This window comes from Podarcis liolepis, assembly GCF_965112155.1.
Source record: "Podarcis liolepis genome assembly, chromosome: 5".
Lineage (NCBI taxonomy): Eukaryota > Metazoa > Chordata > Lepidosauria > Squamata > Lacertidae > Podarcis > Podarcis liolepis.
In genome coordinates, this window is record NC_139556.1 from 69017904 (window position 1) to 69042957 (window position 25054).

General features: G+C 44.0%; 1 protein-coding gene across 5 annotated transcripts; it reads left to right on the forward strand.

Moving 5' to 3' along the window:
* Positions 1-337: 337 nt before the first annotated feature.
* On the forward strand, positions 338-23978 carry OTOS (otospiralin). 5 transcript variants are annotated; one of them, XM_083506687.1, is made up of 4 exons: positions 338-410; positions 21586-21679; positions 21959-21985; positions 23426-23978. In XM_083506687.1, exons 2-4 carry the CDS (start codon positions 21622-21624, stop codon positions 23608-23610), a joined length of 270 nt encoding a protein of 89 aa, XP_083362813.1. In that variant the 5' UTR covers positions 338-410; positions 21586-21621; the 3' UTR covers positions 23611-23978. The 5 variants fall into 5 exon arrangements, with proteins under 5 accessions (XP_083362813.1, XP_083362815.1, XP_083362811.1 ...); XM_083506689.1 differs by lacking the exon at positions 338-410 and adding an exon at positions 6361-7295 and having other exon boundaries at positions 21617-21679; XM_083506685.1 differs by lacking the exon at positions 338-410 and adding an exon at positions 18894-21361.
* Positions 23979-25054: the final 1076 nt, after the last annotated feature.

Below are 25054 nucleotides of genomic sequence, written 5' to 3' on the forward strand. Positions count from 1 at the left end.
TCCAGTAACACCTTAGAGACCACCTAAGTTTGTTATTGGTATGAGCTTTCGTGTACATGCACACTTCTTCAGATACACTGAAACAGAAATCAGTGAGAGGGTGGGGTATTACTCAGAAGGGTAGTGGGAATGGGTGATTGGCTGATAGGTGTGCTAAACCTGTTGATGACTGTTAACAACTGCAATTGGTCTTACAGGAAAAAGCAAGGGGTGAAATAGCTAAAGATGGCTAAAGAGATGCCAGTGATTGAAGCAGGGATCTTCTGGGTCTTCTCCACACAAAGCGTGTGCTCCACCATGAAGCTCCACCATGAAGCTACGATTCTGACTCCAAGCCAGAGAAGAACTTGTGTGGGAAATCTGCAATTCACACTGCAGATGCACATTTCAAATTTGCATGTCGATCCAAGGTAATTATGAGCTTCAGTAACATCTCTAAGTTTTTAGCAACAAGAGAGTAGGGGCCATGAAGATAATTTTTCAATTGTCCTGAACCAAAAATGGTTTTATGACTATCATAGAAAGGCTGAAAACAAACACTGATGTTACATTGTTGTCCACTGAATACTCCTTTACCAAATGCAAAGAATCAGACAGTGACTTTTATCATATGTGGTGGACTTGTGATACAGTAAAAACATTTTGGGAATTGATCTATAATGAACTAAAAAAGATTTTTAGATACACCTTCCCCAAAAAACCGGAAGCATTTTTGCTAGGTTTGATGGGTGAGGAAATTGCGAAGATAGACCAAAGACTATTTATGTACGCCACAGTGGCAGCAAGAACTTTATGGCCCCAAAGTGGAAGTTACAGGAGGTACCTACCATTGCAGAGTGGCAGGCGAAGATGATGGACTTTGCAGAACTGGCCAGACTGACTTGCAGGATCTGAGACCAGGACGATCAGAAATTCCAAAGGGACTGTAGTAAATTTATTGTATATTTGAATAACAATTGCAAAAATTTGAAGACACTAGCAGGATTGAAATAAATCCTACAATGTGGACAATAGGTTGAAGATTTAAATTGCGCAATTGGATTTGAAATGGAAAACCTGCTGAAAGGAAGGAGGGAAGTCGTTTTCTCGGCAGAGCAGAGAGTTTGGTATTGTGTTTGGTATTTTGTGTTTGGTATTGTAATGCTGTAATGCTGAAAATGTTGTTTAAGAAGGAAAATAATAAAAATATATTTAAATGAATACTCCTTTACCAAAAGTGAAAACCTTCCTAAGTGATGGACTGCAACTGACCGTTTTTTGAACATGGACAGTAATTATCAACTCCAAGCACAGCTGTTCAGCATTATGCTGCTACAGAATTTCTACTTTTCTCTCCATCGCATCCCATCTGAGTTCAATAAATGACAGATTTGGAGGCTAGAGAGCATCATACATATATATTAACATGCTATTGAGCTTCTTCAATGAATAGCATTTAACCATCTGGAAAACCCTTTAAATTACCGATCCATGACAAAAAACGGGCTGATCAAAAATGAAGAAAGGGAAGATTGAATACCTGCAGAGACAGGAAGACATCTTAGGAGTGGGGGGGGAAACCAATTTGGTGAATGGGGAAACATATTCAGATCTCAGGGATGGGGTACAATAAACATTGCAAAGCCTGCCAAGCAAATTTTAGGTTTGAAACAAGAACAAATTTATTTAAGAAAATAAAAATAATGAGGAGCATCTCAGAAGATAAATTATACTGCCCTTGATGAAACCAGGGGTGGCCAGCTGGCTGTCCCTGAAGCAATTTTGTGCTGTATCTTGGCAATGCTTCCAAATTTTAATCACAGTGCTATAAAAAGTTTGATGGCACTTTCACTCATAAGGAAAATAAAGCTGTTTTCAAAAATTGTAAAAGATTTATCTACATGTGTGACTTGCAGCATATCATTGCAGGGCACCCTAAACCCCTAATATAATTGATCCTTGTCATCGTGTGCAGGGCTTCTGCTGATGGGATTTGTTAGGCGAACCCTGCCCTTAATAGTTATGCAGGTGCCTAGAGAAGAGAAAGGCAAAAGGCAACCACATCCTCTGTGCAAATAAGTGTGCAGGTGTGCACACATTTAAAAGCATAAGAGAGCCTGCTGGTTCAGGCCCCTAACTGTGGTTTCCAGCAGCTGATATTCGGAAGCATTAATGCCTCTGACTATTTACATGGGTTAAAAAACCAACAATGTGCGACCTTTCAAACATTCCCCATTCCCCATATAATTATAACTAATTGCAGTGAAGTGTTGCAGAGTTGCATGCTAAAGAAATAGAGCATGGCCTTTGTGCAACAGCAGCTGCATTTGTGAAAAATACCAGTGCAGAGATGCCTCGCAGACGAAAGGGATTGCACCTCAAACACTTGTATGCTTCTAACAGGCATCTATAGCCCAACTGGGGTTTTTAGGCACATGTATACAGCTTTTAAAAGGATGCGGGTGGTGCTGTGGTCTAAACCACTGAGCCTAAGGACTTGCCGATCAGAAGGTCGGCGGTTCAAATCCCCGCGACAGGGTGAGCTCCCGTTGCTCAGTTCCTGCTCCTGCCAACCTAGCAGTTCGAAAGCACATCAAAGTGCAAGTAGATAAATAGGTATTGCTCTGCCAGAAGCAGCTTAGTCATGCTGGCCACATGACCCAGAAGCTGTCTGTGGACGAATACCGGCTCCCTCGGCCAGTAAATTGAGATGAGCGCCGCAACCCCAGAGTCGTCCGCGACTGAACTTAATGGCCAGGGGTCCCTTTACCTTTTATACAGCTTTTAAGGGTGTTCTTTCTCACAACGATATAAAGACCATTTTGAATGATCATATCTTAGTTTAATAACCAAAGTTATAAACAAAGCTTTTGTCCACATTCTATATGCAGCCACTTCACTCCTCCCTTTACATGTTGTTGTTGTTGTCGTTTAGTCATGTCCGACTCTTCGTGACCCCATGGACCAGCGCACGCCAGGGACTCCTGTCTTCCACTGCCTCCCGCAGCTTGGTCAAACTCATGTGCGTAGCTTCGAGAACACAGTCTAACCATCTTGTCCTCTGTCATCCCCTTCTCCTTGTGCCCTCAATCTTTCCCAGAGAGCTAAATAAGGAAGGCTTCCATTAATTATAGTTTCCCATTTCATCTGAACCAGGAAACTATGGTTAAAAGCTTTAGAGCAAGCCAGGTTATTAAACTTGTGGTCTGAAGTTGGTTTAATATGATCCTGACTTCTTCCAAAACCATTAACCGTAGCTTCCCAACTCAGACTATATGGGAAGCTATAATTAATGGAAGACTTCCTGGTTTGCTAGTTGAATAAGGCAAAGAGGGTTGTTGCATCCAGTCCAAAGGCTTGTTGATATTTATCCAAACTCTCCAAAAATGTTGCGTACACCATATATTTAAAGCACACACACACAAGAATCCTGATAACTTTACCCCTCACTGAACTATTATTCCTAGAACACTTGACAAACTACAGTTCCCAGGATTCCATGTACTTTAAGCATATGGTGTGTAGCAGCCAGATGAACAGCAAGGAATAGGATGTGGGAGGAATAATCAGGTCTGTGTCTGATGTTCCTTAAAATTTCTAAAGACTGTAGCCACATTCATGCCATGCATTTAAAGCACTCTGAAACCACTTTCAGCAGGCATGGCTTTCCCCAAAGAATTCTGGGAGCTGTAGTTTGTTAAGTGTGCAGAGAGCTGTTAGGAGACCCCTATGCCCCTCACACAGCTACAGTTCCCAGAGCAGTTCAATAATACGTGCAGTGTGCATGTAGCCTGTGTTACTGCTCAAGAACCACAAAGAATCCCCATACCACTTCTTTCTTTCAAACTGAAACCATTTCCCTCCCCATGTGAAGATACTTTAGCCTCAGGGCCTGACCTTCGATAGTTGATCCCGTCTCTCATCTTTTTCTGGTTAACAGCGGTGGGAAGGGAAGAATGATGTGTTTTGTAGTGTGTGCTTTCAAGCCATGTGGTCACAGTTTCTCCTCTGTAGCCAGTCCTAGTCTGGGCCCAAGTCCTGGAAATCAGGGTCAGACCTTTAAAGGCTTTCCCACCCTCCATGTTTACACTGGTAAGCGTCTCCCAGCTCGGTATTCTGAGAGATACCCGGATTGTTTTCCCCATGTTTATTTATCTAAGCTGATTGACATGACACAGCATAAGAGTAAGTTATGAAATGGTTATGAGGCAATTGCAGGGCACCTCAGCGGGGATCTTGGCCTCATTAGGATTCCCATCCATGTCCCTGCACAGGGGGCAATTTGTCATTGCTGCAAGAAGTTATTGAACCTTTTTTTAACAAATGCAAGCTTTTCTCCTGAGCTAATTCAGGCAGCTAATTGACATTACCTGGGTAATGAGCTTAGGTAATTGTATATTAATCATTCATTATTATTGTTATGACTGTCAATTGATTCGATGTTCGGTATAACTTTTTGAGTTAAATAACTCTGATTTTAATTGTAATGTTTGATCAGCAAGTCACCAGCTATTCAACTAATAAATGCTTCTTGGCTGTTGCATAATGCCTGGTATCAATCAAGGCTATTTAGCTCTTTTTTAATGCAAACAAATATGTTCATTAAGTGAGAGCAAAATGAAAATCCTGGAAGATCTGGCTGTAAAAATGAGTTATTAGGTTGCGCTCCATTCCCCCCCCCCCACCGGTCCAGGTGAACAAGGAAGTTTACACACTGGGTAAGTCGTACTCAGAGTAGACTCATTAAAGTTAATGTGCATAAGTTCAAGGCCACTGATTTCAGTAGGTCTACTCTGATTTAAATGGATACAATCAAAACCAGCCTTAGGGTCAAACAATACATGATGGCAAATGTGTCGCTAGACACACACACACCATGGCAACCACACATCTAGTTCCTCCGTTCTGTTCCAGCATACACTGTTATTGTGATGTCACTATGTCCTGCATCTCCCCATCGCCACTGATGCAGAGCAGGGGTAAATAAACACAGGGCATTGTGACGCCATAGCATCACACTGCAAGATCCCATGCTTTGCATGCAAAAGGTCCCAGGCTCAGTCCCTGGCCTGGAAGGTGGTTTGTCTGGAAAGTTGCCACCTGTCAATGCAGACAGTATTGAGTTGGCTAGATCAATGGGCCAACAGTCTTAATTCAATATAAGTCAATTTCCTTTATGCTCCTCAATGTGATGGAAGTTATATATTTGCCCTTATGTCTAATTTAGCCATGATTGACTTATTGATTGTGATTCAGCTGGTTGTACCGAATGCGCTTTTGCTTTCCAGCTGTTCCCTGTCCCAAGACCAAGCTACATATACCACATAAGTCTTGTGTGTGCTTTTAAAAGGAAGTTTGGCAGAAGTCCAGCATTCTATAGGACTATTGGTTAGGTTTAGGTTTATTAAATGTATGTATCACTTCTTACTAAGAAAGCAAATTACAACCCAATACTAATAATATCCACTGTTTCTGGCAAAATAACTGGGAAAACAACCTCTGTGTGGCACTGAAACAATGACAAGGGCAGTACCAGGTGAGCTTTCCTGGGAAGAACGTTCTGGACACGGGGGCTATTAAAATCCATTTAGGGTTTCTCTTGATCATATCTCCTATATCAGGGGTCTGCAACCCGCGGCTCCGGAGCCACATGTGGCTCTTTTACACCTTTGCCACGGCTCTGGGGCGGATACTAGCGAGGGGAGGAGGCGCATTGTGCGCCCCGACACTCCCCACTGTGGCGGGCGCTGTACTGGCTGTGATGTCGCATGGGGGCGGTGCATGCGTTAGTCACGCACTGTCCCGATGTCACCTTCCTGCCTGCCCGCCTGCTACATTGTAAGGGGCATGTACGATGGTCACTGTTTTGAAGGGGAGTGAAGAACACACACACACAAAAAGGTAACTTGTTAATTTAACGTTTATTTCTATGAGGAGGAGTAATTCTGAGGAGTCAAACAAAGAAATAATAAAAAGTGACAAAAAAGTTATTTTTATAATGACGAGTTTTGCGGCTCCCAGGTTTTTTTTCCTTCAGAAACGGGTCCAAGTGACTCTTTTTGTCTTAAAGGTTGCAGACCCCTGTCCTATATGGAAGGAAGCTCTATTGAAAGCACTTGGTTTTGTTTTCTTGTAGTGCAGTTAGGACCAGGGCATGGCATACTAAAACTACAGCCAGTGTGGTGTAGTGGTTAAGAGCGGTAGTCTTGTAATCTGGTGAATCGGGTTCGCTTCCCCGCTCCTGCAGCTGCTGGGTGACCTTGGGCCAGTCACACTTCTTTGAAGTCTCTCAGCCCCACTCACCTCACAGAGTGTTTGTTGTGGGGGAGGAAGGGAAAGGAGAATGTTAACCGCTTTGAGATATCAAAGCGGGATATCAAATCCAAACTCTTCTTCTTCTACAGTACTATGACTTCAAATAAATTTCAGAGTGAGGATTTGTTCACCCCCACTACATGCCATTTCGAAATGGCTTTGAAATAACAAACAATGCTGAATCCCACCCCCCAACAGACTTGAGCCTTTTTTTCTATACAGCTGTGAAACCCTGCTGCATTTGGAGACTGGCATTGTATCCGGGTTGGCATTTCCCATTCCAAAGCAACTGCGAGTTGCATCAGCTGCGGTTAGCGAGGTGGTCAATCTGCTCCTGAGACTAAACCAAGTAATGAAAAGCAGATAGTCTTCCCATTGTGAAGGTTTTTCATAAGTCTGCCTTTAAGTCACTTACATCAGACTCAATAGACTGAGCCACACTTATATCTCATGGCTGGTAGGTTCACTCTCCTTGTATTTCCCCCTTAATTTCCCTACTTTTAGAATCTTTCCCAGTAAATTCCTTGTTTAGTTTTTTATAGGCCTTTTGATCATATTTCTTAGAAGATAATTCTTCTGGGTTGTCATAAAAGCTGAGGAGAGTTATTATAGCTGACAAGATGTTCCGCTGGGGACAAATGTTCTTCATTAAGCTGAAGTTCAATTTTCTGCTTATAAACACAACCTTCCTGCAGACTGTGCTTACATGGAAACAACCTTATTTTCATATAGGGGTACCTTTACTTGAGAAGCCCACAGGGTGCTTGGGTGATTTGGCAGTTTTCTCATAAGTGTTTCATTTTTCATATCCTTTTATAATTTTAGAAATATCCCTTCTTCAAATGTTTTCTTTGTTCCTAGTCCTAAACTCTCACATTTCCTTCCATTGAAACCATCCCTGTGAAGGCATGACCAGGCATGAATAGCAGCACCGGACAAAAGAAGAAGAGGGAGTTGCAGAGATGAGTAATAGTGCAGATTTATACAAACAACATCCATAGGTATTTATTTCCTTATTAAGTAGCAAATGACCCGTTGGGGAGCTGGAGCTCACCTGACCTCAGGTTGCCTGCACTGCTGCTGCAATCAAGGGAGACACAAGGTGGTATTGAGATTGGCATGGGGCAAACACGCTGGTGGAAGCACCAGATCGGCTCTAGCAGATGGGATCAGCTGGCATTTGGGAAGCACCACACAATGCGCTTTGCAAGACCTGCGCTTAACACTTCCCTAGCACCAGGCATTGGGCTGGCAAAGCTGCTTTCTGCAAGGATCAGCTGTGCAAGCAAGGTCCGCTGAGGGGCCTTGGTCATTCAGCTAATCCAGCAAGGTACCACTTATCAGCTGATGGGTGGTGCCGTCAACCCTTCTTTCTGCAGGGAGCGGCTGTTCAGTTGAGCTGCCCACAGGGCATCTGGTGTGAGGTGGCTGTGGTTTGGGGGAAATAGCCTCACAGTCCTAACTGGAACCTGTGATGTACCAAATTAGTCTGGAGGTTCCTTATTTGCTCATCTTTAAGATGCCAAGAGACTCTTCATTGCTCTTGCATGGATTTGCAAATTTAACGTTACCATGAAGGGTCTACAAAAGGGTCATTTTATATCGACAGTTTCTAGTGTAGGGTATGCCAGACCTCCAGAAACAGTATTATGTACTGAGTTGAATAGGATCCAAATGCAGCAGTCTGATTGGTCCTAGAAAAATAGGATTCAGATTCATCAGTCTGGTCCACAGGAGCCACCCAATCCAGCTCCAGGTGGAAGTGAATCCGCAACCTGATTGGCCTTCAGGAGAATCCCGGAATTAGCCAATCACGTGGGGCCCATTGTGTAAATAATGTATATAAAGCAGGCATTCTGGGGGAACTTCCACTACTCCTCACCACTATGAGCTGAATAAAGAGCATGAAATCCACTCTCGACTCCGAGTATATTTCAAGTATCTATGCACAATTGACTTTGCAGTATCTTCCGAGGAATCACTGTCAGAACTAAACCTTCCAAATATACCGTATTAGATGGCTTTTGAACCCTGGAAAATCTTCCTAAAGTCGGGGGTCGTCTTATACGCCAGGTATGGTTGTGGCAGGTGGCAGTGGCAGCGGCAGCGGCTGGCTTGGAACAGCGATGGGCAGAAGGATGGTAAGAGCTGCCCCCCACCTCAATCCCTGGCCGCCTCCTGAAGCAGCAGCAACCGCGGCAGCCTCCCCTTCTTGTGGCGAGGTGGTGCACGGCTACAGCCAGGGCTTGCCCGCCCTGCCAACATGGGGACCACCAGATTCCCGGAGGGAGGGAGCCAGGAGGGAAGAGGGAGTTCCGCCCACCAAACGCCTCACCTCAGGCTGCTGCTGCTGCGATGGCAGAGGCAGCGGAGGGGTGCGCTTTCTGCCCCTGGCGGTGCTTGGCGGGCGGCCAAACTCTATAATTTAACAGCAAAAGTTGGGGAGTCGTCTTATACGCCCAGTCGCCTAATATGCCAGAATCTATGGTAGCTCTAAAAGACCTACAGGTTGACCGATGAAAGGTTCTTTGAGAAAACATAATGCATTTTCTCATTCTTTCCATTCAAGGAGTAGCCTGTGGGGTCAAACAAGAGATGCTGCTGGGCCATCATGGCCAGGGGCGCCGACTTATAAAAAATATTGGGGGGGGCCATGCTGGTCAAGGAAGGCTCCCCTCCTCCAAAGCAGACCCGATCCAGGCGGCTCCATAAAGCTCCTGGAGAGAGGCGGGGGGGGGGCGCGGAGAGACAATGCCAAAACTCAGGGGGCTCCTTGAGCCAATTGCCAGAGATGAGCCCTGCAGGGGGAGGCAGGGTCCTCTATAGCCCACCCCAGCTGCCCTTCTTGTATCTACAGCCAGTTTGGCAGGGGGCGGTGGAAGGGTCTGGAACGAGCGGGGACCACCGCGGAGCACACATACTGGGAGCTGGAGAGGCGAGGCCCAGCCGAGAAGGGGCCAGCCCGGAAGGCGCAGCTTCACAGCCGAAGCTGTCCTCGGCTTGGGGAGCCGGAGAAGCTGTCGGGTCAGGGCCCTGGCGCAGGCCTAGCCGCTCCCGCGACGCCTCTTTGATCCCGGGATCGGGGCCACCAGCTCAGCGCTGGAGCCGAGGGAGCCCCCAGGCAGGCCTGCGAGCAAAGGCAGAGCCGCTGGGCGGTGGCCGCTTCTGCAAGGCGGCCGGAGAAGCGGGGACCCCCTCCCCTCCCCGCGTCCCCCCCACTCGCTCCCCCCTCTAAAACTTTGTTAACACTTCCACGCTGAGCCTCTGACAATAGGGGCGGGCCGAGGGCACGATGCGGCTGGGCCCTCTGGACTCGCGCCCCCCCCCAGATGTTGCACCCGGTGCGGCAAAGCATAATATAACTAACAATTTTCTTAAATTATGGGGGGGGCAGAGCCCCCCCAAAACGAATTTTTGAGGGGGCTCGGGCCCCCTCAGGCCCCATGGAGTCGGCGCCTATGAATTCACGGCAAGGTTGGAGGGCAAGGAAGAGGGAAATGAGTGGGTGGCCCAAGCAGGCAGTTGGCACAAGTGGGCGGCATAGGCAGCCCAAGTGAGTGGCATGAGCAACCCAGGTAAGCGACACAGGTGGGCAACCCAGGTGAGCTGCGGTGGAATGGTCATGACACACCAGGACAGCTTTTCAGCAGCTATCTTGCTCTGCCGCCATCACTTTTCTCCTCTTTGCCCTCCACTATTAAGGCAGAAGTGGCATCATCAGAGACAGGCAGGCCATATGAATAGGGATGGGAAGGAGGTCTAAAATGTGGGGCGGTTTGAGTGAGCTGTAAGAGGAGGGGATGACAAGGTCTTAAGTGGGTTAAGGGTGGCAAGTAGAGCCAGCAGGAGGGCAGTCGCTAGTTCTAAATATTCTGTGTTTTGGCAAACCTTGGGTTTCTCATAATCTTGCTGATGCCTGCCCCCCTCCCCCCCCCATGTTACTATTTTGACTACATGAGCAATGGCACTCAGAGCCTGGTCATCAGCAGTAGAGGAAATTATTATTTCTCCACAGGTTGGGAGGACTTGTCTGTTAATTCTTAATACAAATATACACCAGATGCTTAAGCACGGGATATAAATTCAGCAGCTGTGATCACTTGAGGCTTCAAGAAAGCAATTGAAGTATTTTTGAGAAGTATCCCTGTCTACCTTGGATAAATATTAGCAATTGCAGTCATCCATCTGATTTTCTCATGGTTGTAAAGATGACCATAAGTATGTGAACAATGAGTCAGGGGATGGAAAAGGAGGAAGTTCCTCCATTAGTAAAATAATAGATAAATTACAGGAACTGTCTGCAAAGAAATATTTCTGGTTATAATTGAGCAGTGGGAACGAATGGAATAGACTAACTTTCACCAACCTGGGGCTCTCCAGATAATGAACTACAACTCCCATCATCCCTCACTATTGGCTGTGCTGGCTGGGGCTGATGGGAGTTGTAATCCTAAACATCTAAAGGGCACCAAGTTGGCAAAGGCTGGTTTAGACTGGTCTGACTTGATAAGAGGCAGTTTCCTGTGGCCATGAATAGGACAAAATTGTACCAGGAGCTACCTCCTAGGAAAATACCACATAGCTGCAGCGGTAAAAGAGACCCCACACTTGCCAAACCATTCATTTTTAGTAGATATTTTGGTATGAAATGAAATTGCCTATTCCCCAAATTACCCCCAGTCTCCACATTAATGGGCCAAACACTTTTTCATCCAGGGCTCGAATGGCAGGCCCTACATGATTTGGATTAAGCTTTGTATAAAGGAATAGCTAATTAAAACAACCACCAAGGATAAACATGATGGAATAGGACTATCTTGGGTCACCATCTATTTAAAACATGGTACTATCAGTATTTGATAGCCTACTTCTTGGGAGAAAAGCAATGACAAACCTAGACAGCATCTTAAAAAGTAGAGACATCACCTTGCCAACAAAGGTCCGTATAGTAAAAGCTATGGTTTTCTCAGTAGTGATGTATGGAAGTGAAAGCTGGACCATAAAGAAGGCTGATTGCTGAAGAATTGATGCTTTTGAATTATGGTGCTGGAGGAGACTCTTGAGAGTCCCATGGACTGCAAGAAGATCAAACCTATCCATTCTGAAGGAAATCAGCCCTGAGTGCTCACTGGAAGGACAGATCCTGAAGCTGAGGCTCCAATACATTGGCCACCCCATGAGAAGAGAAGACTCCCTGGAAAAGACCCTGATGTTGGGAAAGATGGAGGGCACAAGGAGAAGGGGACGACAGAGGGCGAGATGGCTGGACAGTGTTCTCGAAGCTACAAACATGAGTCTGACCAAACTGCGGGAGGCAGTGGAAGACAGGAGTGCCTGGCGTGCTCTGGTCCATGGGGTCACGAAGAGTCGGACAGGACTAAACGACTAAACAACAACAACAACTATCAATATTTACAAGTCTATCATTAAGATCAGTCCAATTCTTTCTAAAACAATTCTTAACAGACCACCAGCAGATATGAGAGCTTGATAACAAGCAGGACAACAAGATGCAAATTAGTATTTAATGAGGGGAAGGGCTGCAGCTCATTTGAGGAGCACATGCTTTGGATGCAGAAGGTCCCAGGTTCAATCTCAGGTTAGGGCTGGAAATGTCCTCTGTCCAAAACTCTGGAGAGCCACTGCCTGTCACTGTCGACAGTCCTGGGCTAGATGGACCCAATGGTATAGCAGTATAAGGCTGCTTCAGCTGTCAGTGGTGTCAGAGCAGGCAAAGGGACGGGTGCCTGATGGTCTCTAGGAGGACCTGGTCTGCTCTGCAGTCAGCTGGAAGCTCTAACCAGCTTCCTGTCTCAGACTTTTCTCACCCTGCAGGAAAGCTGTCACACCTTCAGCTGCAGTTTCCAGCCCAGCAACCCCGTGGCCTATTTATTTCAATGAGCTTGTTAACCAGAAAGTGATCTGAAGAACCATGGATATCTGGAAACAGTTAGGCTTTCAGATGTCGCTGTTGGGAATTTAATATAGAAGGAGAGATGCTAGAAATAAAAGAACCTCAAAGCATAGCCAATTTCACTGTGTGAAGGCTAAAAGCAGATGAAAAAATTGCTGGCACAGAAAATATGGAATGATATCATGACACATGAGGAACTGAGGTAACTGCCAGTGTGTTGCCATGGACTGGCTGGATACAGAGGGGGTGTTGGGAGGTTCCAGCTGAGGAACCCCCAAGGGAGGAAGACTTAGAGTCAGGGGATTGGTGGTGGGACAGTGAGGAGTAGCCGGAGCGGGAAAAGGGAGCAGAATAGGAGGAGGAGGTGTTGGAAGCTGAAGAAGTAACAGGGTGTAGTGAGGCTATGCAGAGGGCTGTCCAGAATACAAGGCAGAACTGGAGGCTGGAGAGATTGGGGGGGGGGGCAAAAGGAAGAGTGGAGGCAGGCTGTGGAAGAAGCCAGGGACTCTCCCCTTCCTGCTGTGACCAGCTCCCCTCTCCTGAAGAGGATGCAGCAGAGACAGACAAAGTGCAGAAATCTCAGGTTGCTTGGGAAAGACCCAGGAGAGGAGAAGACTTAGGAAGCTGTGGGAAGATGGGGATCTTCAGTGCTCACTAGGGAAGAGTTTCTGGAAAGAGCTGTTTTGCTTCTTTGAATAGAGAGTTAACTTCCCTGACACCCTGTGAGGTATTGCTGACTTGCTCCCGACTCCCGCCTTGACATCTGTCTAGTGACTATCCTCTTAGATGTTTTGCCATGCAGTTCAGGGTAGAAGGAAAACACAAGCAGTTACGAAAATCTCAGGGTACTGGTAGAATCTGATAGTTGCAATACTTGTATAAGAACTAAAACATCCCATCTTCCTTTGCAGCTTACAACATATTTCTGACATACGCTGAGGTGGGCAACCTTTTTTCTGTTGGGGGCCACATACAGGCAGTGGATGGAATTCAGAACCAACAATAGGTGGGACATCTTTCTCCCTCTCTATCGCCTAATTTTTCTTTTCTTGCCACCTGCACAAAATTAGGCTGACGGCTGCAAATTGCCCAACCCTGGTCTCTCTCTCCCCCCCTCTCTCTCCCTCTATCTATCTATCTATCTATCTACATATACACACTGTCCTATACCCAAAGGTCTCAGGGCAGTTCACATAAAATATCAAATACATGAAATCAAAACAAAAACAACCCAATAAAAAACCGCCAAAGAGCCAGCATTTTTAAAAGAGTATAGGATGTAGATCAAATCAGGCAAAGGCCTGGTTAAAAAGGAACGTTTTTGTCTGGCACCTAAAGGTGCATAGTGAAGGCGCCAGGCGAACTTCCCTGGGGAGCGCATTCCACAGACGGGAAGCCACAGCAAAGAAGGCCTGGTCTCATGTTGGTCTATGGGCTGGATCCAGAGTAAATTAGTTGAACTTAGTTCTCCTTGAATGTAATGGGATGTAAGGTAAATCATCAAGAAGACTAACTTGTCACACCCATTTCAATAAGGTCTGTGTTCAAGTAACTTAGACAGGACCCAACCCTATATATGTATTCCTACTTAGATGGACAACATTTAGAGGGAAGAGAACCATACTCACTGTCTCCATTCCTCACTACATGTTGATTGGGTCTCCCATCTCAAGAGTAGTATTGGACTTGCTTCTGTGTGGCTACATCCCATCCTGCTCTAGCGATGGGGACTTTCAGATGGGAAGGAACCAGGTTATTTACTCATACCATGTGATCCTTTAGATGCTACAATGCAGGCTGGTGTCCATCTGCCATAGTGCTGTGGGAACTTAGCAGTGGGTTCTCAGTCCCTAATCGTAACATTTCTCATAAAAACTTGGTGTTAACCAGCTTTGTTTACTAGCAATGTCTGCTCAAGCTTACTGGAGGAAAATTCAACACTGTCAAGCCTTTTCCACTTTCTGTTATGTACCAAGAACTCTATGACTGGGTACCGTGGAGGGTATAATAATATGTTAATCAAAAACGGTATGCTATCTCTCTAAACCAATGATGGATTTCTTTTGTCAGACATCCAGGTACTTTCCAGGGAGTTATTAGAGATATTTAAGCAGATTTGTTATGGTTTTAAGGTAAAGAGAACTGCTGCAATGAAACAGCAATTTGAAGCAAGGATTTGCAAGCTGAAGGGAGTGCAGTCTTGATTTACAGGAAGGATGATCACAATCTGCTAGCGGTGCAGGCAAAATTTAAGACAAGAAACGTGCCATTGGTTTATGGAAGGCTACTTTTCCCAGAGCAAGAATACAGTACTCACATTGTTTTTAGCACTTTTTAATCCTCCTATTGTCCCCTGAATGCCAAAGAGTAACAGGCAAAATAGAGCAGGCATCACAGATGCTTCAGGGCTCAATCAGGTAGGCTCTGTTGGGAGCTAACACTGACAAGTCTGCTAGGATGTGGCAATAGAATGTTCAAATGGCTATTTATAGCCGCCACCATCATGGTGGTTCAATTTGAAGATGAAGCAGAGTGAAAGTATGTAAGGAGTGGGGGTAGTATGGTGGCTGGGTGTACAATACTTCTTTGGAGATACAGTGGTACCTCGGGTTAAGTACTTAATTCGTTCCGGAGGTCCGTACTTAACCTGAAACTGTTCTTAACCTGAAGCACCACTTTAGCTAATGGGGCCTCCTGCTGCTGCCGTGCCGCCGGAGCACAATTTCTGTTCTCATCCTGAAGCAAAGTTCTTAACCTGAAGCACTATTTCTGGGTTAGTGGAGCCTGTAACCTGAAGCGTCTGTAACCTGACATACCACTGTACAATAGGATGTTGGTCACACAGCACAAAACAGAACTTGAGCAAAAGGGCCATCAGGGTTACAGCAGCCTTCCGCCAAGTTCATAGCCATTCCTTTCACAAGTTATGCAGTAGGTGGCGCTTGCAGACAGCATAAAACATATGACCATCTCTTGCCCTACAAAAGTGGTGATTTTTTTAAATAGGCATCAATCTGCTTCAGACGTCATGATCATTCTGCAGGGAAAACACTGATGGGCAGGGGAAAGACATACAACTCATGTGCTGAGACATTTCGAAACAAAATACGGCATGCGCCACCAAAGTACTTTCCATGTAGGAAGAATCACAAACATCTAAAGCAGCAGCATTGGATTTTTCAGACGATGAGTTGCCTGGATTTATCTTGAGGGCTGCAATTACACTTCTAGCTCCAGATCAGGTTGCCACATCAAAATAGTAACAATCAGCAATCAGCTGGGCTTGGCTCAGCTGCTGGATCCCAGTTGAGATGAGATGGGGAAGGAGAGATACAGCGGTGTATCTCAGGCTGAACTGAGCCTGGTGGATTTTAGGCTGATGAAAGCCCTGAAAAGGGGGCATTCTGGGGGTGTGGCAGGACCAGAGAGTGGGGAACCCAGGCTGAATCCTTAGCCAGTTCAGTCTTGGTGCATGATGCAGCAACCCAGCATAAATTAAGCTGGCAGAAAGGGTGGTGTAACAACTATTTAAAAAGCTTGTTTTCCCTCTGCCAGGCTTAGGGCCAGGCTAGCTTAGACAGCAGTAGCTCCGCTTCTGAACAGAATCTGGATCTGGTGTAACTTCACCTGGGGTTAATTTACACTGTCCTGCTTTACACCAGCTGCTTGTATATAGAGTTGCTCCCTGATTCTGGATGTGCATGATTATGTGCATCTTTTAGCTTGTACAGATTATTAAGCAATGCGCGCGAACCCTATTTTCCCAACACATTTAAGAATATTTATTTAGTTACTTCCTTGCTGTCTTTAAAAAAGGGGGGGCTATGGGCCCATACACTCATCAATAAATTCTAGGGCATGTCCCAGCTTCAGCCATAATGGAAAATCATCAATAGGATAATATAAAACAATTTAAAAAAAAATAAAAATTGAACAATTGTGCAATGAATTGAGCAATGAATTGCTCAATTCTCAGGTGCCAAGATAACTCAGCTGTGGATGCTATATCCCTTGAGCGGTGTTGGTGAGGGGCGGGGAGGAATCCCTTGCTCCATCTTTGGCAGTAAAATGTGTTGGGCTGACCCTCTATCCTCCACTCTCTTCCCTTTCCCTATTCCAGCTGTCAACTCACAAATACTACCATCCTGACTGTCATCCCAGGCTCCCATCACCTGCCTTCAACATTCTACATGTGGCTGGGGAGTGGCTGGGGAAACCCAGCCAGATGGGTGGGGTATAATTAATAAATTATTATTATTATTATTATTATTATTATTATTATTATTATTATTATTATTATTACATACCAATCTGCCTTCTCCCCGCCCCAAAGCCGAGACCCAAACCCAAACATGGCTCATTACAAAAGAACTGATTTTAGCAATTTTCAGATTATATTGATCATGTTGATGCATGTTGATCATGTTGTGTTGCAGTTATTTTATAAGTGGTTTGGAATTTCTCTCCTTCTCTCTCTCTCAGACACACACACATGAAGAAAAGATAAACTGCTGCCTGCTCTGAGCCATTTGAAAGGATGGGCTCACAATCTAATCATCAGAATAAGACATCTCCCAAGGGCTTCATTGGTGAAAATATCGCTCCTGTTCTCCTGTGCGATTGCAATGTCTTCTCTGTTTTTTTACTCTGCTTTTACAAATTTGCAAATGCATAACTGAGCCCAGTTCATTGCATCGTGCAGATTAATGTGCTTCTCAGCTAATGGAGCTGAAATATTTATAAGTAAACTTTTAAACAAAGAAACTGCTTTGTAGGTGATACCAGGAGGGGGAATACTAAGTTCTTTCAGCAGATGCTGTGCTATTGAATGCTTCAGTGTCTGCATGAGACTGTGATCGCTGCATTGCCTGGCTTGCATTTCCCTGGAATTTCTTATCCTTACTGGGTCGTGGGACAATACACATTGTGAAATAGGGACATTGTCCACTGTATTCCACTGTATGGATTGTGAGCATGACACCTCACCACTGCTGCTTTCTCCAGATGATCCTTGGGAGTGTGTGTGCTTTCAGCATATTAAAAGTGCTAGAGGGTAGAGGAAAGTACAGAAGGTACTGTCTGGACAGGCTCCAGCCAGTGTGGAATTTGATTTGGCATGCCTAGTGAGGAATTTACATATATCCTTGCCAAGCAAGCAAAATGCCGAGTTGAGGCTTCTGCTCAAGAGGTTCAGAATGAAGAAGCAAAATAAAACTGATCAATTGTTCTATGCAAGAGCCATTTTTCACTCATCCCTTGTCTCCTGCTTTTGTTGTGGTTTGCGTTTACCTATACAACTTTATTTATAACTTCTGGGACTCCAATTAGGTAAAGCCTGTCAATCGTATGTAGGCTACTAATACACTTTTCCGAACTGCAACTGATGTGTGCATTCATGAACACTATACAGTGGTACCTGGGGTTGCATACGCTTCAGGTTACAGACTCCACTAACCCAGAAATAGTGTTTCAGGTTAAGAACTTTGCTTCAGGATGAGAACAGAAATTGTGCTCCGGCAGCGCGGCGGCAGCAGGAGGCCCCATTAGCTAAAGTGGTGCTTCAGGTTAAGAACAGTTTCAGGTTAAGAACGGACCTCAGGAACGAATTAAGTACTTAACCCGAGGTACCACTGTACATGATGAAGCTGAAATATAAAATCAAGACAATAAAAAAAGTATAATGAAAACGATTGGAAGTTTTTCATAGAAGACTTTATTGGATAAGACATGATGTTGTATAAATATTTGGTTTTCTTTTTCAATTGACATTTTCTTGCTACTGTTAAATTCTTTTTTGTCCTTCTTTTCTTTTTTCTTCTTTTTTCTTTTTTGTGCTTAACTCTGTTGTACTTACTTTTATTGTATGATTGTATTTTAAACTGTATTTTAAATTAATAAAGAGGATAAAAAAGAAGAAGAAGCTGAATCTCCCCTCTTTTATATTCAACTATACCACTTCACGGATGCACAGGCCCTGAAACAATTGTTCTACTACAAAAAGAAAAGGAAGGAAAAGATTGCACCCAACAGCTCCTTCGTTATATGGGAACCAACGTGGAGCCAGATGTTTTGGCAGATGGGGAGCAATCACCTAGCATCAGCCTCATGTCTCTTCCTTCCCCTTTCCCTGTCACATCTAGAGTTACTCTGCAGGTGATGTCATTGTGCTATTCCACCCATGTTCCAGTTCCACTGGGACTGGAAAACTCGGTCTGAAATTGGAGCATGCATTGAGTAACCCTCCTTGACAAAGATAGGGCAAATAATAAGTCAAGAGGCTGTTGATTGTCACATCCCATTTAAAACAAATTGCTTCTACCAAATAATCCTGGGAACTATAGTTTGCTTCTCACAGAGTTAGAATTTCCAGCACCCATAACAAACTACCTTTCCCAGGATTGTGGAAGGCGTTTTGCTACAGTGCTGACATCCAACAAACAAAGGCAGCAGAATCCACTGTAAACAGCCCCAGTTGTAAACTGCCTTGAATCTGCTCAATGTGCAACCACAACACAGTGGGGTTTTTCCTGTGTAGATAGTAACCATTCACCTGTTACATAGTTGGCCGTTGTAACAGACGTATCTCAAAGCAGATAGGCAAGCAATGCCAAATAATGTGAGATAAAACTTAAAGATCCAGACACTTTCCACATCACAGTTTCTTGCCACCACTGCATACTGATGTAAAATATCTGAAAAATAAATTATAGTGTGGATTACAGAACTATTTCATGCATGCAGAATCATTTATACACAATATTAAGTACTTCACTTTAGTTGTCACTAAAAAAGTTAATTGTGGGGAGCATTACTAAATTGCATTTGTGTCATACTTTCAGTGATGTTATGTTTGTGGGGAGCGGGGAGAACCTTTCCCTTAGATGGCAAATAGGTGGGTGGCAAATATAAAATTAAGTGATACACCTTGGTGCTTGACTGGCTCCTGTGTCCTACACTGCTGGGAATTCATTCTGGGATATGCTGGCTAATGAGAACTACAGACTACAATGCTAATTCAGTCCCAGTGTTCTCTAGCAGGTGCCTCAGTTCCAGATGCTTTTTGTCAGGCTGCATGAATTGTTTGAAAAGTGAAGGGGAAATTACTTAGGGCTGCATGTTGTGTTTAAACTTGGTCAGCAATCATTGATACAGGGCTCAGAGGGAGGCATATTTTCTTTCAGCTTATGAAAATGAACAACCATGTCTTGCTCTAATGCTTGGGACAAAAGTGGTGGCTACTATAAATCTCTCAGGATTATAGGATGCAGTTCTAATCAAACCTCAGGAGGCAATTTTCTTCCTTAGTTAAGAAGGAGTGTAAGGAAGGTATGAAGAGCTGTGAGGAACAATTCTGCTGTATATCTTGAGCTTTACATGACAGCTTCCATGGAACGGGCAGTACAGTGGTACCTCAGGTTACAGACGCTTCAGGTTACAGACTCCGCTAACCCAGAAATAGTACCTCAGGTTAAGAACTTCGCTTCAGGATGAGAACAGAAATCCGGTGGTGGTGGCGCAGCAGCAGCCAGAGGCCCCATTAACTAAAGTTGTACCTCAGGTTAAGAACAGTTTCAGGTTAAGAACGAACCTCCAGAACGAATTAAGTTCTTAACCCGGGGTACCACTGTACCACTGGACAGAGCTGCTATTGGCTTTGAAGGTTCTTGGAAGGTTTAACAAACCACGGCAGATAATGGCCTACTGGTGTAATGGGCTCTTAGTGACCTGCATCTTTAAGACACAAACTGCCACCTAAATCAGGAACAGAGAACCTTTTTCAGTCTGGGGGTTGGGTGGTGGGTATAAGCTGCGGCAAAAGTAGGCAGGATCAGTAGCAGTTGGCTCCACTGATGCATTTGCACCATGCTGACTTTTGGCATCGTCCATCAGCTTGATTTGCCATTCTTCTTTGGTCGGAGTTTCCTCTTCCTTCCGTCTCTGGGCTAGTAGCATCCGAGCGGCCATTGTAGCATATGTGACCAGTTTCCTCTGATCTTTCGGATCACAGTACCTATAATTCCTATTAAAAAAGGTTATTTTTAACATTTTTTTCATTTCATTATATTTCCCAGAATTTTTTTGTTACATTACAATTCCATTTACCTTCTTTTCCTTTACATTTCCAACATATATTGGTACTTGTTCTATACATTTTTGCTAATTTTACTGGGGTTAAGTAGGTCCTCTGCATCTTTCAATGGTATCATCGTGAAGCGAGCCAACAAATCTGCAGCACTTTCTGAGCTGTCTTTGTAGAAGCAGTGAAATACCTCAGAATTCAATTTTCCTCCTAGCTTTTTTTGCTGTAGACTGAAATCCACATGAGGCACCTTTAGCTGCTAAAACAGCACAGAACAGCATGTTCCAACTGTTCCCCCACTCCTGAAATAGTGGTGAAAAAAATGAAAGTTATAATCACTTAACTCAAAAGCAATTCCTGCTGCCAGTATCATCATCATCATCATCATTAAAGCCTTCTGGTTGAAAAGATCTACACTTACAGAGAATAAACTGGAATGTCAGGCAATCCAATCCAGAACACCATTAAATACTGCTAGGATTTAAGATGATTTATGACTTGTCTCAGACAACCAAGGCAGACATGCTACCACAGGAGTTTAAGATTAGGGCATTAACCTTACGTGCTTCAGTAGGAACAAACTGCTTTAAATTCAAGTACTATGACTGAAACTGAATTAATCTGGATGTCCTAAAAATTAACTCTGAGATTTTCTGTCCACTCAGCAGAGTCATACACACAGCACTTAACACCAGGTATGGTACACCTAATTACGCAACAATATATTAAAGATGACTGAAGGTGGATCCTGGATTCCATACAAGTGAAATGGCAAAAAAAAAAAAAAGACTTCCAAGATTTGAAGTTTTGCACCACTGATATTCTACCACCCCATTCATATTAGCAGCACACTGTAAACATCTCAAGATTAGGATGAAAGAGTCAGATTGGTGTGCTGTGTGAGTGACGTTCCTTCCCTTACAAACACTCCTCCAGCCTCTTCAAAACAGTACTGCTATTTTGAGGCAATAGAAGCTCATTCAGGATTTTGCGGCTGACTCAAAGCTACAAACGTCCGCTGATTTAAAAGAAAGAAGGGAAGGTAATTTCTGAAGTTAAAACGAATCCCAATAGTAAGTGGTTTCCAAGGCATCAAATTTCATGCAAAATGTAGATGTTTGCAGGGGGCTTAACAAAAGAGCATCATTGTACTTTGTAAAAAAAAGTTTTGCAATTAGTAATGTAATGGGTTGTGTACTGTTCACAAGACAAAAAGGTGCATTTTATGCAGAAAGAAAATGTGTAGATTGAGCCTTTCTATATTTTGATATCATCATCATCATTATTCTTTATACAGGCTGAACTTCAGACACAAATATTCCTTGCAGGAAAGATGAAGTTAACCTTCGTGGTCCTAGTTTGCTTCTGCATTTTGGGGAACACACAAACAGGTAACTTTATTGCAATAGATATATATTGTTTCACCCCCCCCCCCATCAGTTACTTTCTTCATTGCAATATGCTTGGAATATGATACAGAATTCAAATATAATGAATGTTTAATTTCGCGATGTGTAATGATTGAGAGTTGAAACATAATATTCTTTTATTACAGTATTATGAAAACCAGAAACTTAGCTGCTTATTAGTTTGTGGTGACGGAGCAGCAGCTCTTTGTAAAACTGACTTTTCACTGAATGGCTGATGATGAATTTCTTCCCTAATTACAGGTGCCAGACCAATCGAGGATGAAGAAGGTAAAGGGATTTTGTTTGTTTGTGGTTGTCTCACTCAATCCCATCTCTAGTTTGTCTAAAAATGGGAATTCTTGCAAATGTGAAGTTTGATCAAATGTCAGAGGAGATTTGAAAGAAACTGAGCCGCATCAGACACCCCCGAGAAACCATCAATTCAACATTTAGTAGGAACAGGAACTAAAACCTGCAATTGCCAAAATTACAAACACACATAAACGTTTTCCTTTTTAAGAAACTGTTTGCAAGGCAGAATGTAAATCACCATATGAAATAGCACAATCTGCAATGATACTGAATTAATAACATTCAGGATGGCTGCACCACTCCTGAACCTGGAGTTGCAGATGGGAAACAGTGCTGCCTCCATCTAGTTTCTGAAGCTAGAACTTTGCATCCCAGAATCAGGTCTCCATGGAACTGGTTGCAGTCAGACAGATGACCATTGATTCCCCTGGCCAGAGCACATTAATCAAATTGGCAGCACAATGTTGATTAAAGCTAAATTATATGGCCGCATCCAGCTGAACTTGAAATTTAAGTATTATGTAGCACTATTCACTTTCCTGGGGTTATTTGGATTTATATACCATATTTTAAAGACCCACCATGAATTCTATGAATTCATATTTCAATGTTTCGGGGTCTGGTTGCTTTTCCTTTCAGTCTCCCCAAACATTTGCAGCAATCAGGAGGAGAAAACCAGCATTCAGCTCAATGAGAAGCATATTCATGTAGCAGAAACACTCCCTCCACCCCAAGCTGGTGTGTATAAAACTGGAGTGTGGCCTCTGGTAGCACTTTTATACATAGAGAAGCTGTGATTTAAGAGGAGACCTTGGAAACTGCATGGAATTTCCATTTACTTCATAGTTTTGGTAAACAGATCACCCAAACTTCTCAACAGGTGGTGCTAGTTGCCTGGTGAGAAAAAACACTAGAGGGTCCACGTTCTCTTTAAATTGTAAAAAGCACTGGATGGTGCCAGAGATTTAGGGCCTTTTTTATTCCTCTTAAAGATATCTGTGGCCAATATTCGAAGGCAGCTAATTTTTAGACCAATATGGTAGTGGGCCTTGAAGACCTTCCTTCATCTCCATGGCTACCTTTAATGGATGCCACATATAGCTTGTGATGTCAGAGCAACTTCTCATACTAACTAATCAGCACATCCGTTCTGCAGCGACTGTTTTCCTGTGGTACCTTCTCTCTCACTTGCTTCACGAGGGCGTAGCTCTAAACAGCAGCTTAAAATACTTTGAATAAATATGTTGGGAAACAGATGCAAGCAGCATACTGTTTATTAAGGCAACTGTGCCAAAGGGTAGCACCAGCCCCATTCAGGGAATGCGACTAAAAGGTATTTGTTTAGGTAGCATGAGTCTTCAATCCTAAATGTCTTGGTTATCGGGGGGAAAGAACCTCATGCATATTTTGTTTTAGACCCCTACAGACAGCCTGCAAACATGCCCTATTGGCCTTTCACGGCCAACGATTTCTGGGCATATGTGGAATACTTCCGGATCTTGGGAGCATACCATAGAATCAATGAGATGGCCAGGACCTTCTTTGCTCATCAGCCTCTTGGAAGCACTCTTGGATATCATGTCCCAGATCATGAGCACTAACTCACTTGGCGATTCCCAACAATTACCAACAATTACCAATACCAATGGATCACCAGAATTACTTTTCTAACAACTGTGTTATTCCACTGCTTCTTTTATATCAAATATGTAACTTCTGTTCCTGGTACTTCTAATGTTAAATCTTAGTGTGGCTTCTTTTTTAGTAGACTATATATACTTACTATTTACCTTTTTTTTGCAAGCAGAATAAAGAATTATTTGATTCTAATGCTGTTTTCTCTCGAGCCCCATGTATCCATAGTTCTATAAATCTGTGTGATGACATTGCATGCGTCTATGATTAGGAACACAGTATGGTTCTAAACCACTGAGCCTATGGCGTGCCAATCAGAAGGTTGGCAGTTCGAATCCCCGCGACGGGGTGAGCTCCCGTTGCTTGGTCCCAGCTCCTGCCCACCTAGTAGTTCGAAAGCACATCAAGTGCACGTAGATAAATAGGTACCGCTCTGGTGGGAAGGTAAACGGCGTTTCCGTGCGCTGCTCTGGTTCGCCAGAAGCGGCTTAGTCATGCTGGCCACATGACCCGGAAGCTGTCTGCAGACATACTCTGGCTCCCTTCGGCCTATAGAGCGAGATGAGCACGCAACCTCAGAGTCGTCCATGACTGGACCTAATGGTCAGGGGTACCTTTTTACCTATGGTTCGGGAAACAGCATCTCAAAAAGGATGTTGTAGAGTTTGAAAAGAGCAACCAAGATTAGTGCTATGAGAAACTGAATCCTTTTAGTTTAGGAAAAAAAGGTGAGGGTGGACATGACAGAAGAATATAAAATGATGCTTATGCGGAGGAAGTTTTTCTCCTTTTCAAATAATGCTAGATCCAGGCGTCATCCAATGAAGTCGGAGATTTAGGACAGATAAAAAAAATTGGTTGTCACACAGTGAACGGTTAAAGTATAGAAGCTGCTACAACAAGACATTACGGCTAAAACTGTTTTTAAAGGAGGTTAGACTAATCTGTAGAGGATAAGTCTGTCCATGGCTACTAGTTTTGATGACTACATACTGCTTCCAGGATCAGAAAGACTTGGCTCAGTGGTGGAGCACGTTTTGCCTCCCACAACCTCCCATGACTTTGGTACGGCTGGGAAGGCCTCATTCTTAAAACCCTTGAGATCCACTGCCAGGCAGTGTGGACAGTACTGAGCTAGATGAACCAATGGTCTAATTTCAGAATAATAATAATAATAATAATAATAATAATAATAATAATTTATTATTTGTACCCCGCCCATCTGGCTGGGTTTCCCCAGCCACTCTGAGTGGCTTCCACAGAAACCAAAAATACACTAAAATGTCACACATTAAAAACTTCCCTGAACAGGGCTGAATGTCAGGTAGTTGTTTATCGCTTTGACATCTGATGGGAGGGCGTTCCACAGGACGGGCGCCACTACCGAGAAGGCCCTCTGCCTGGTTCCCT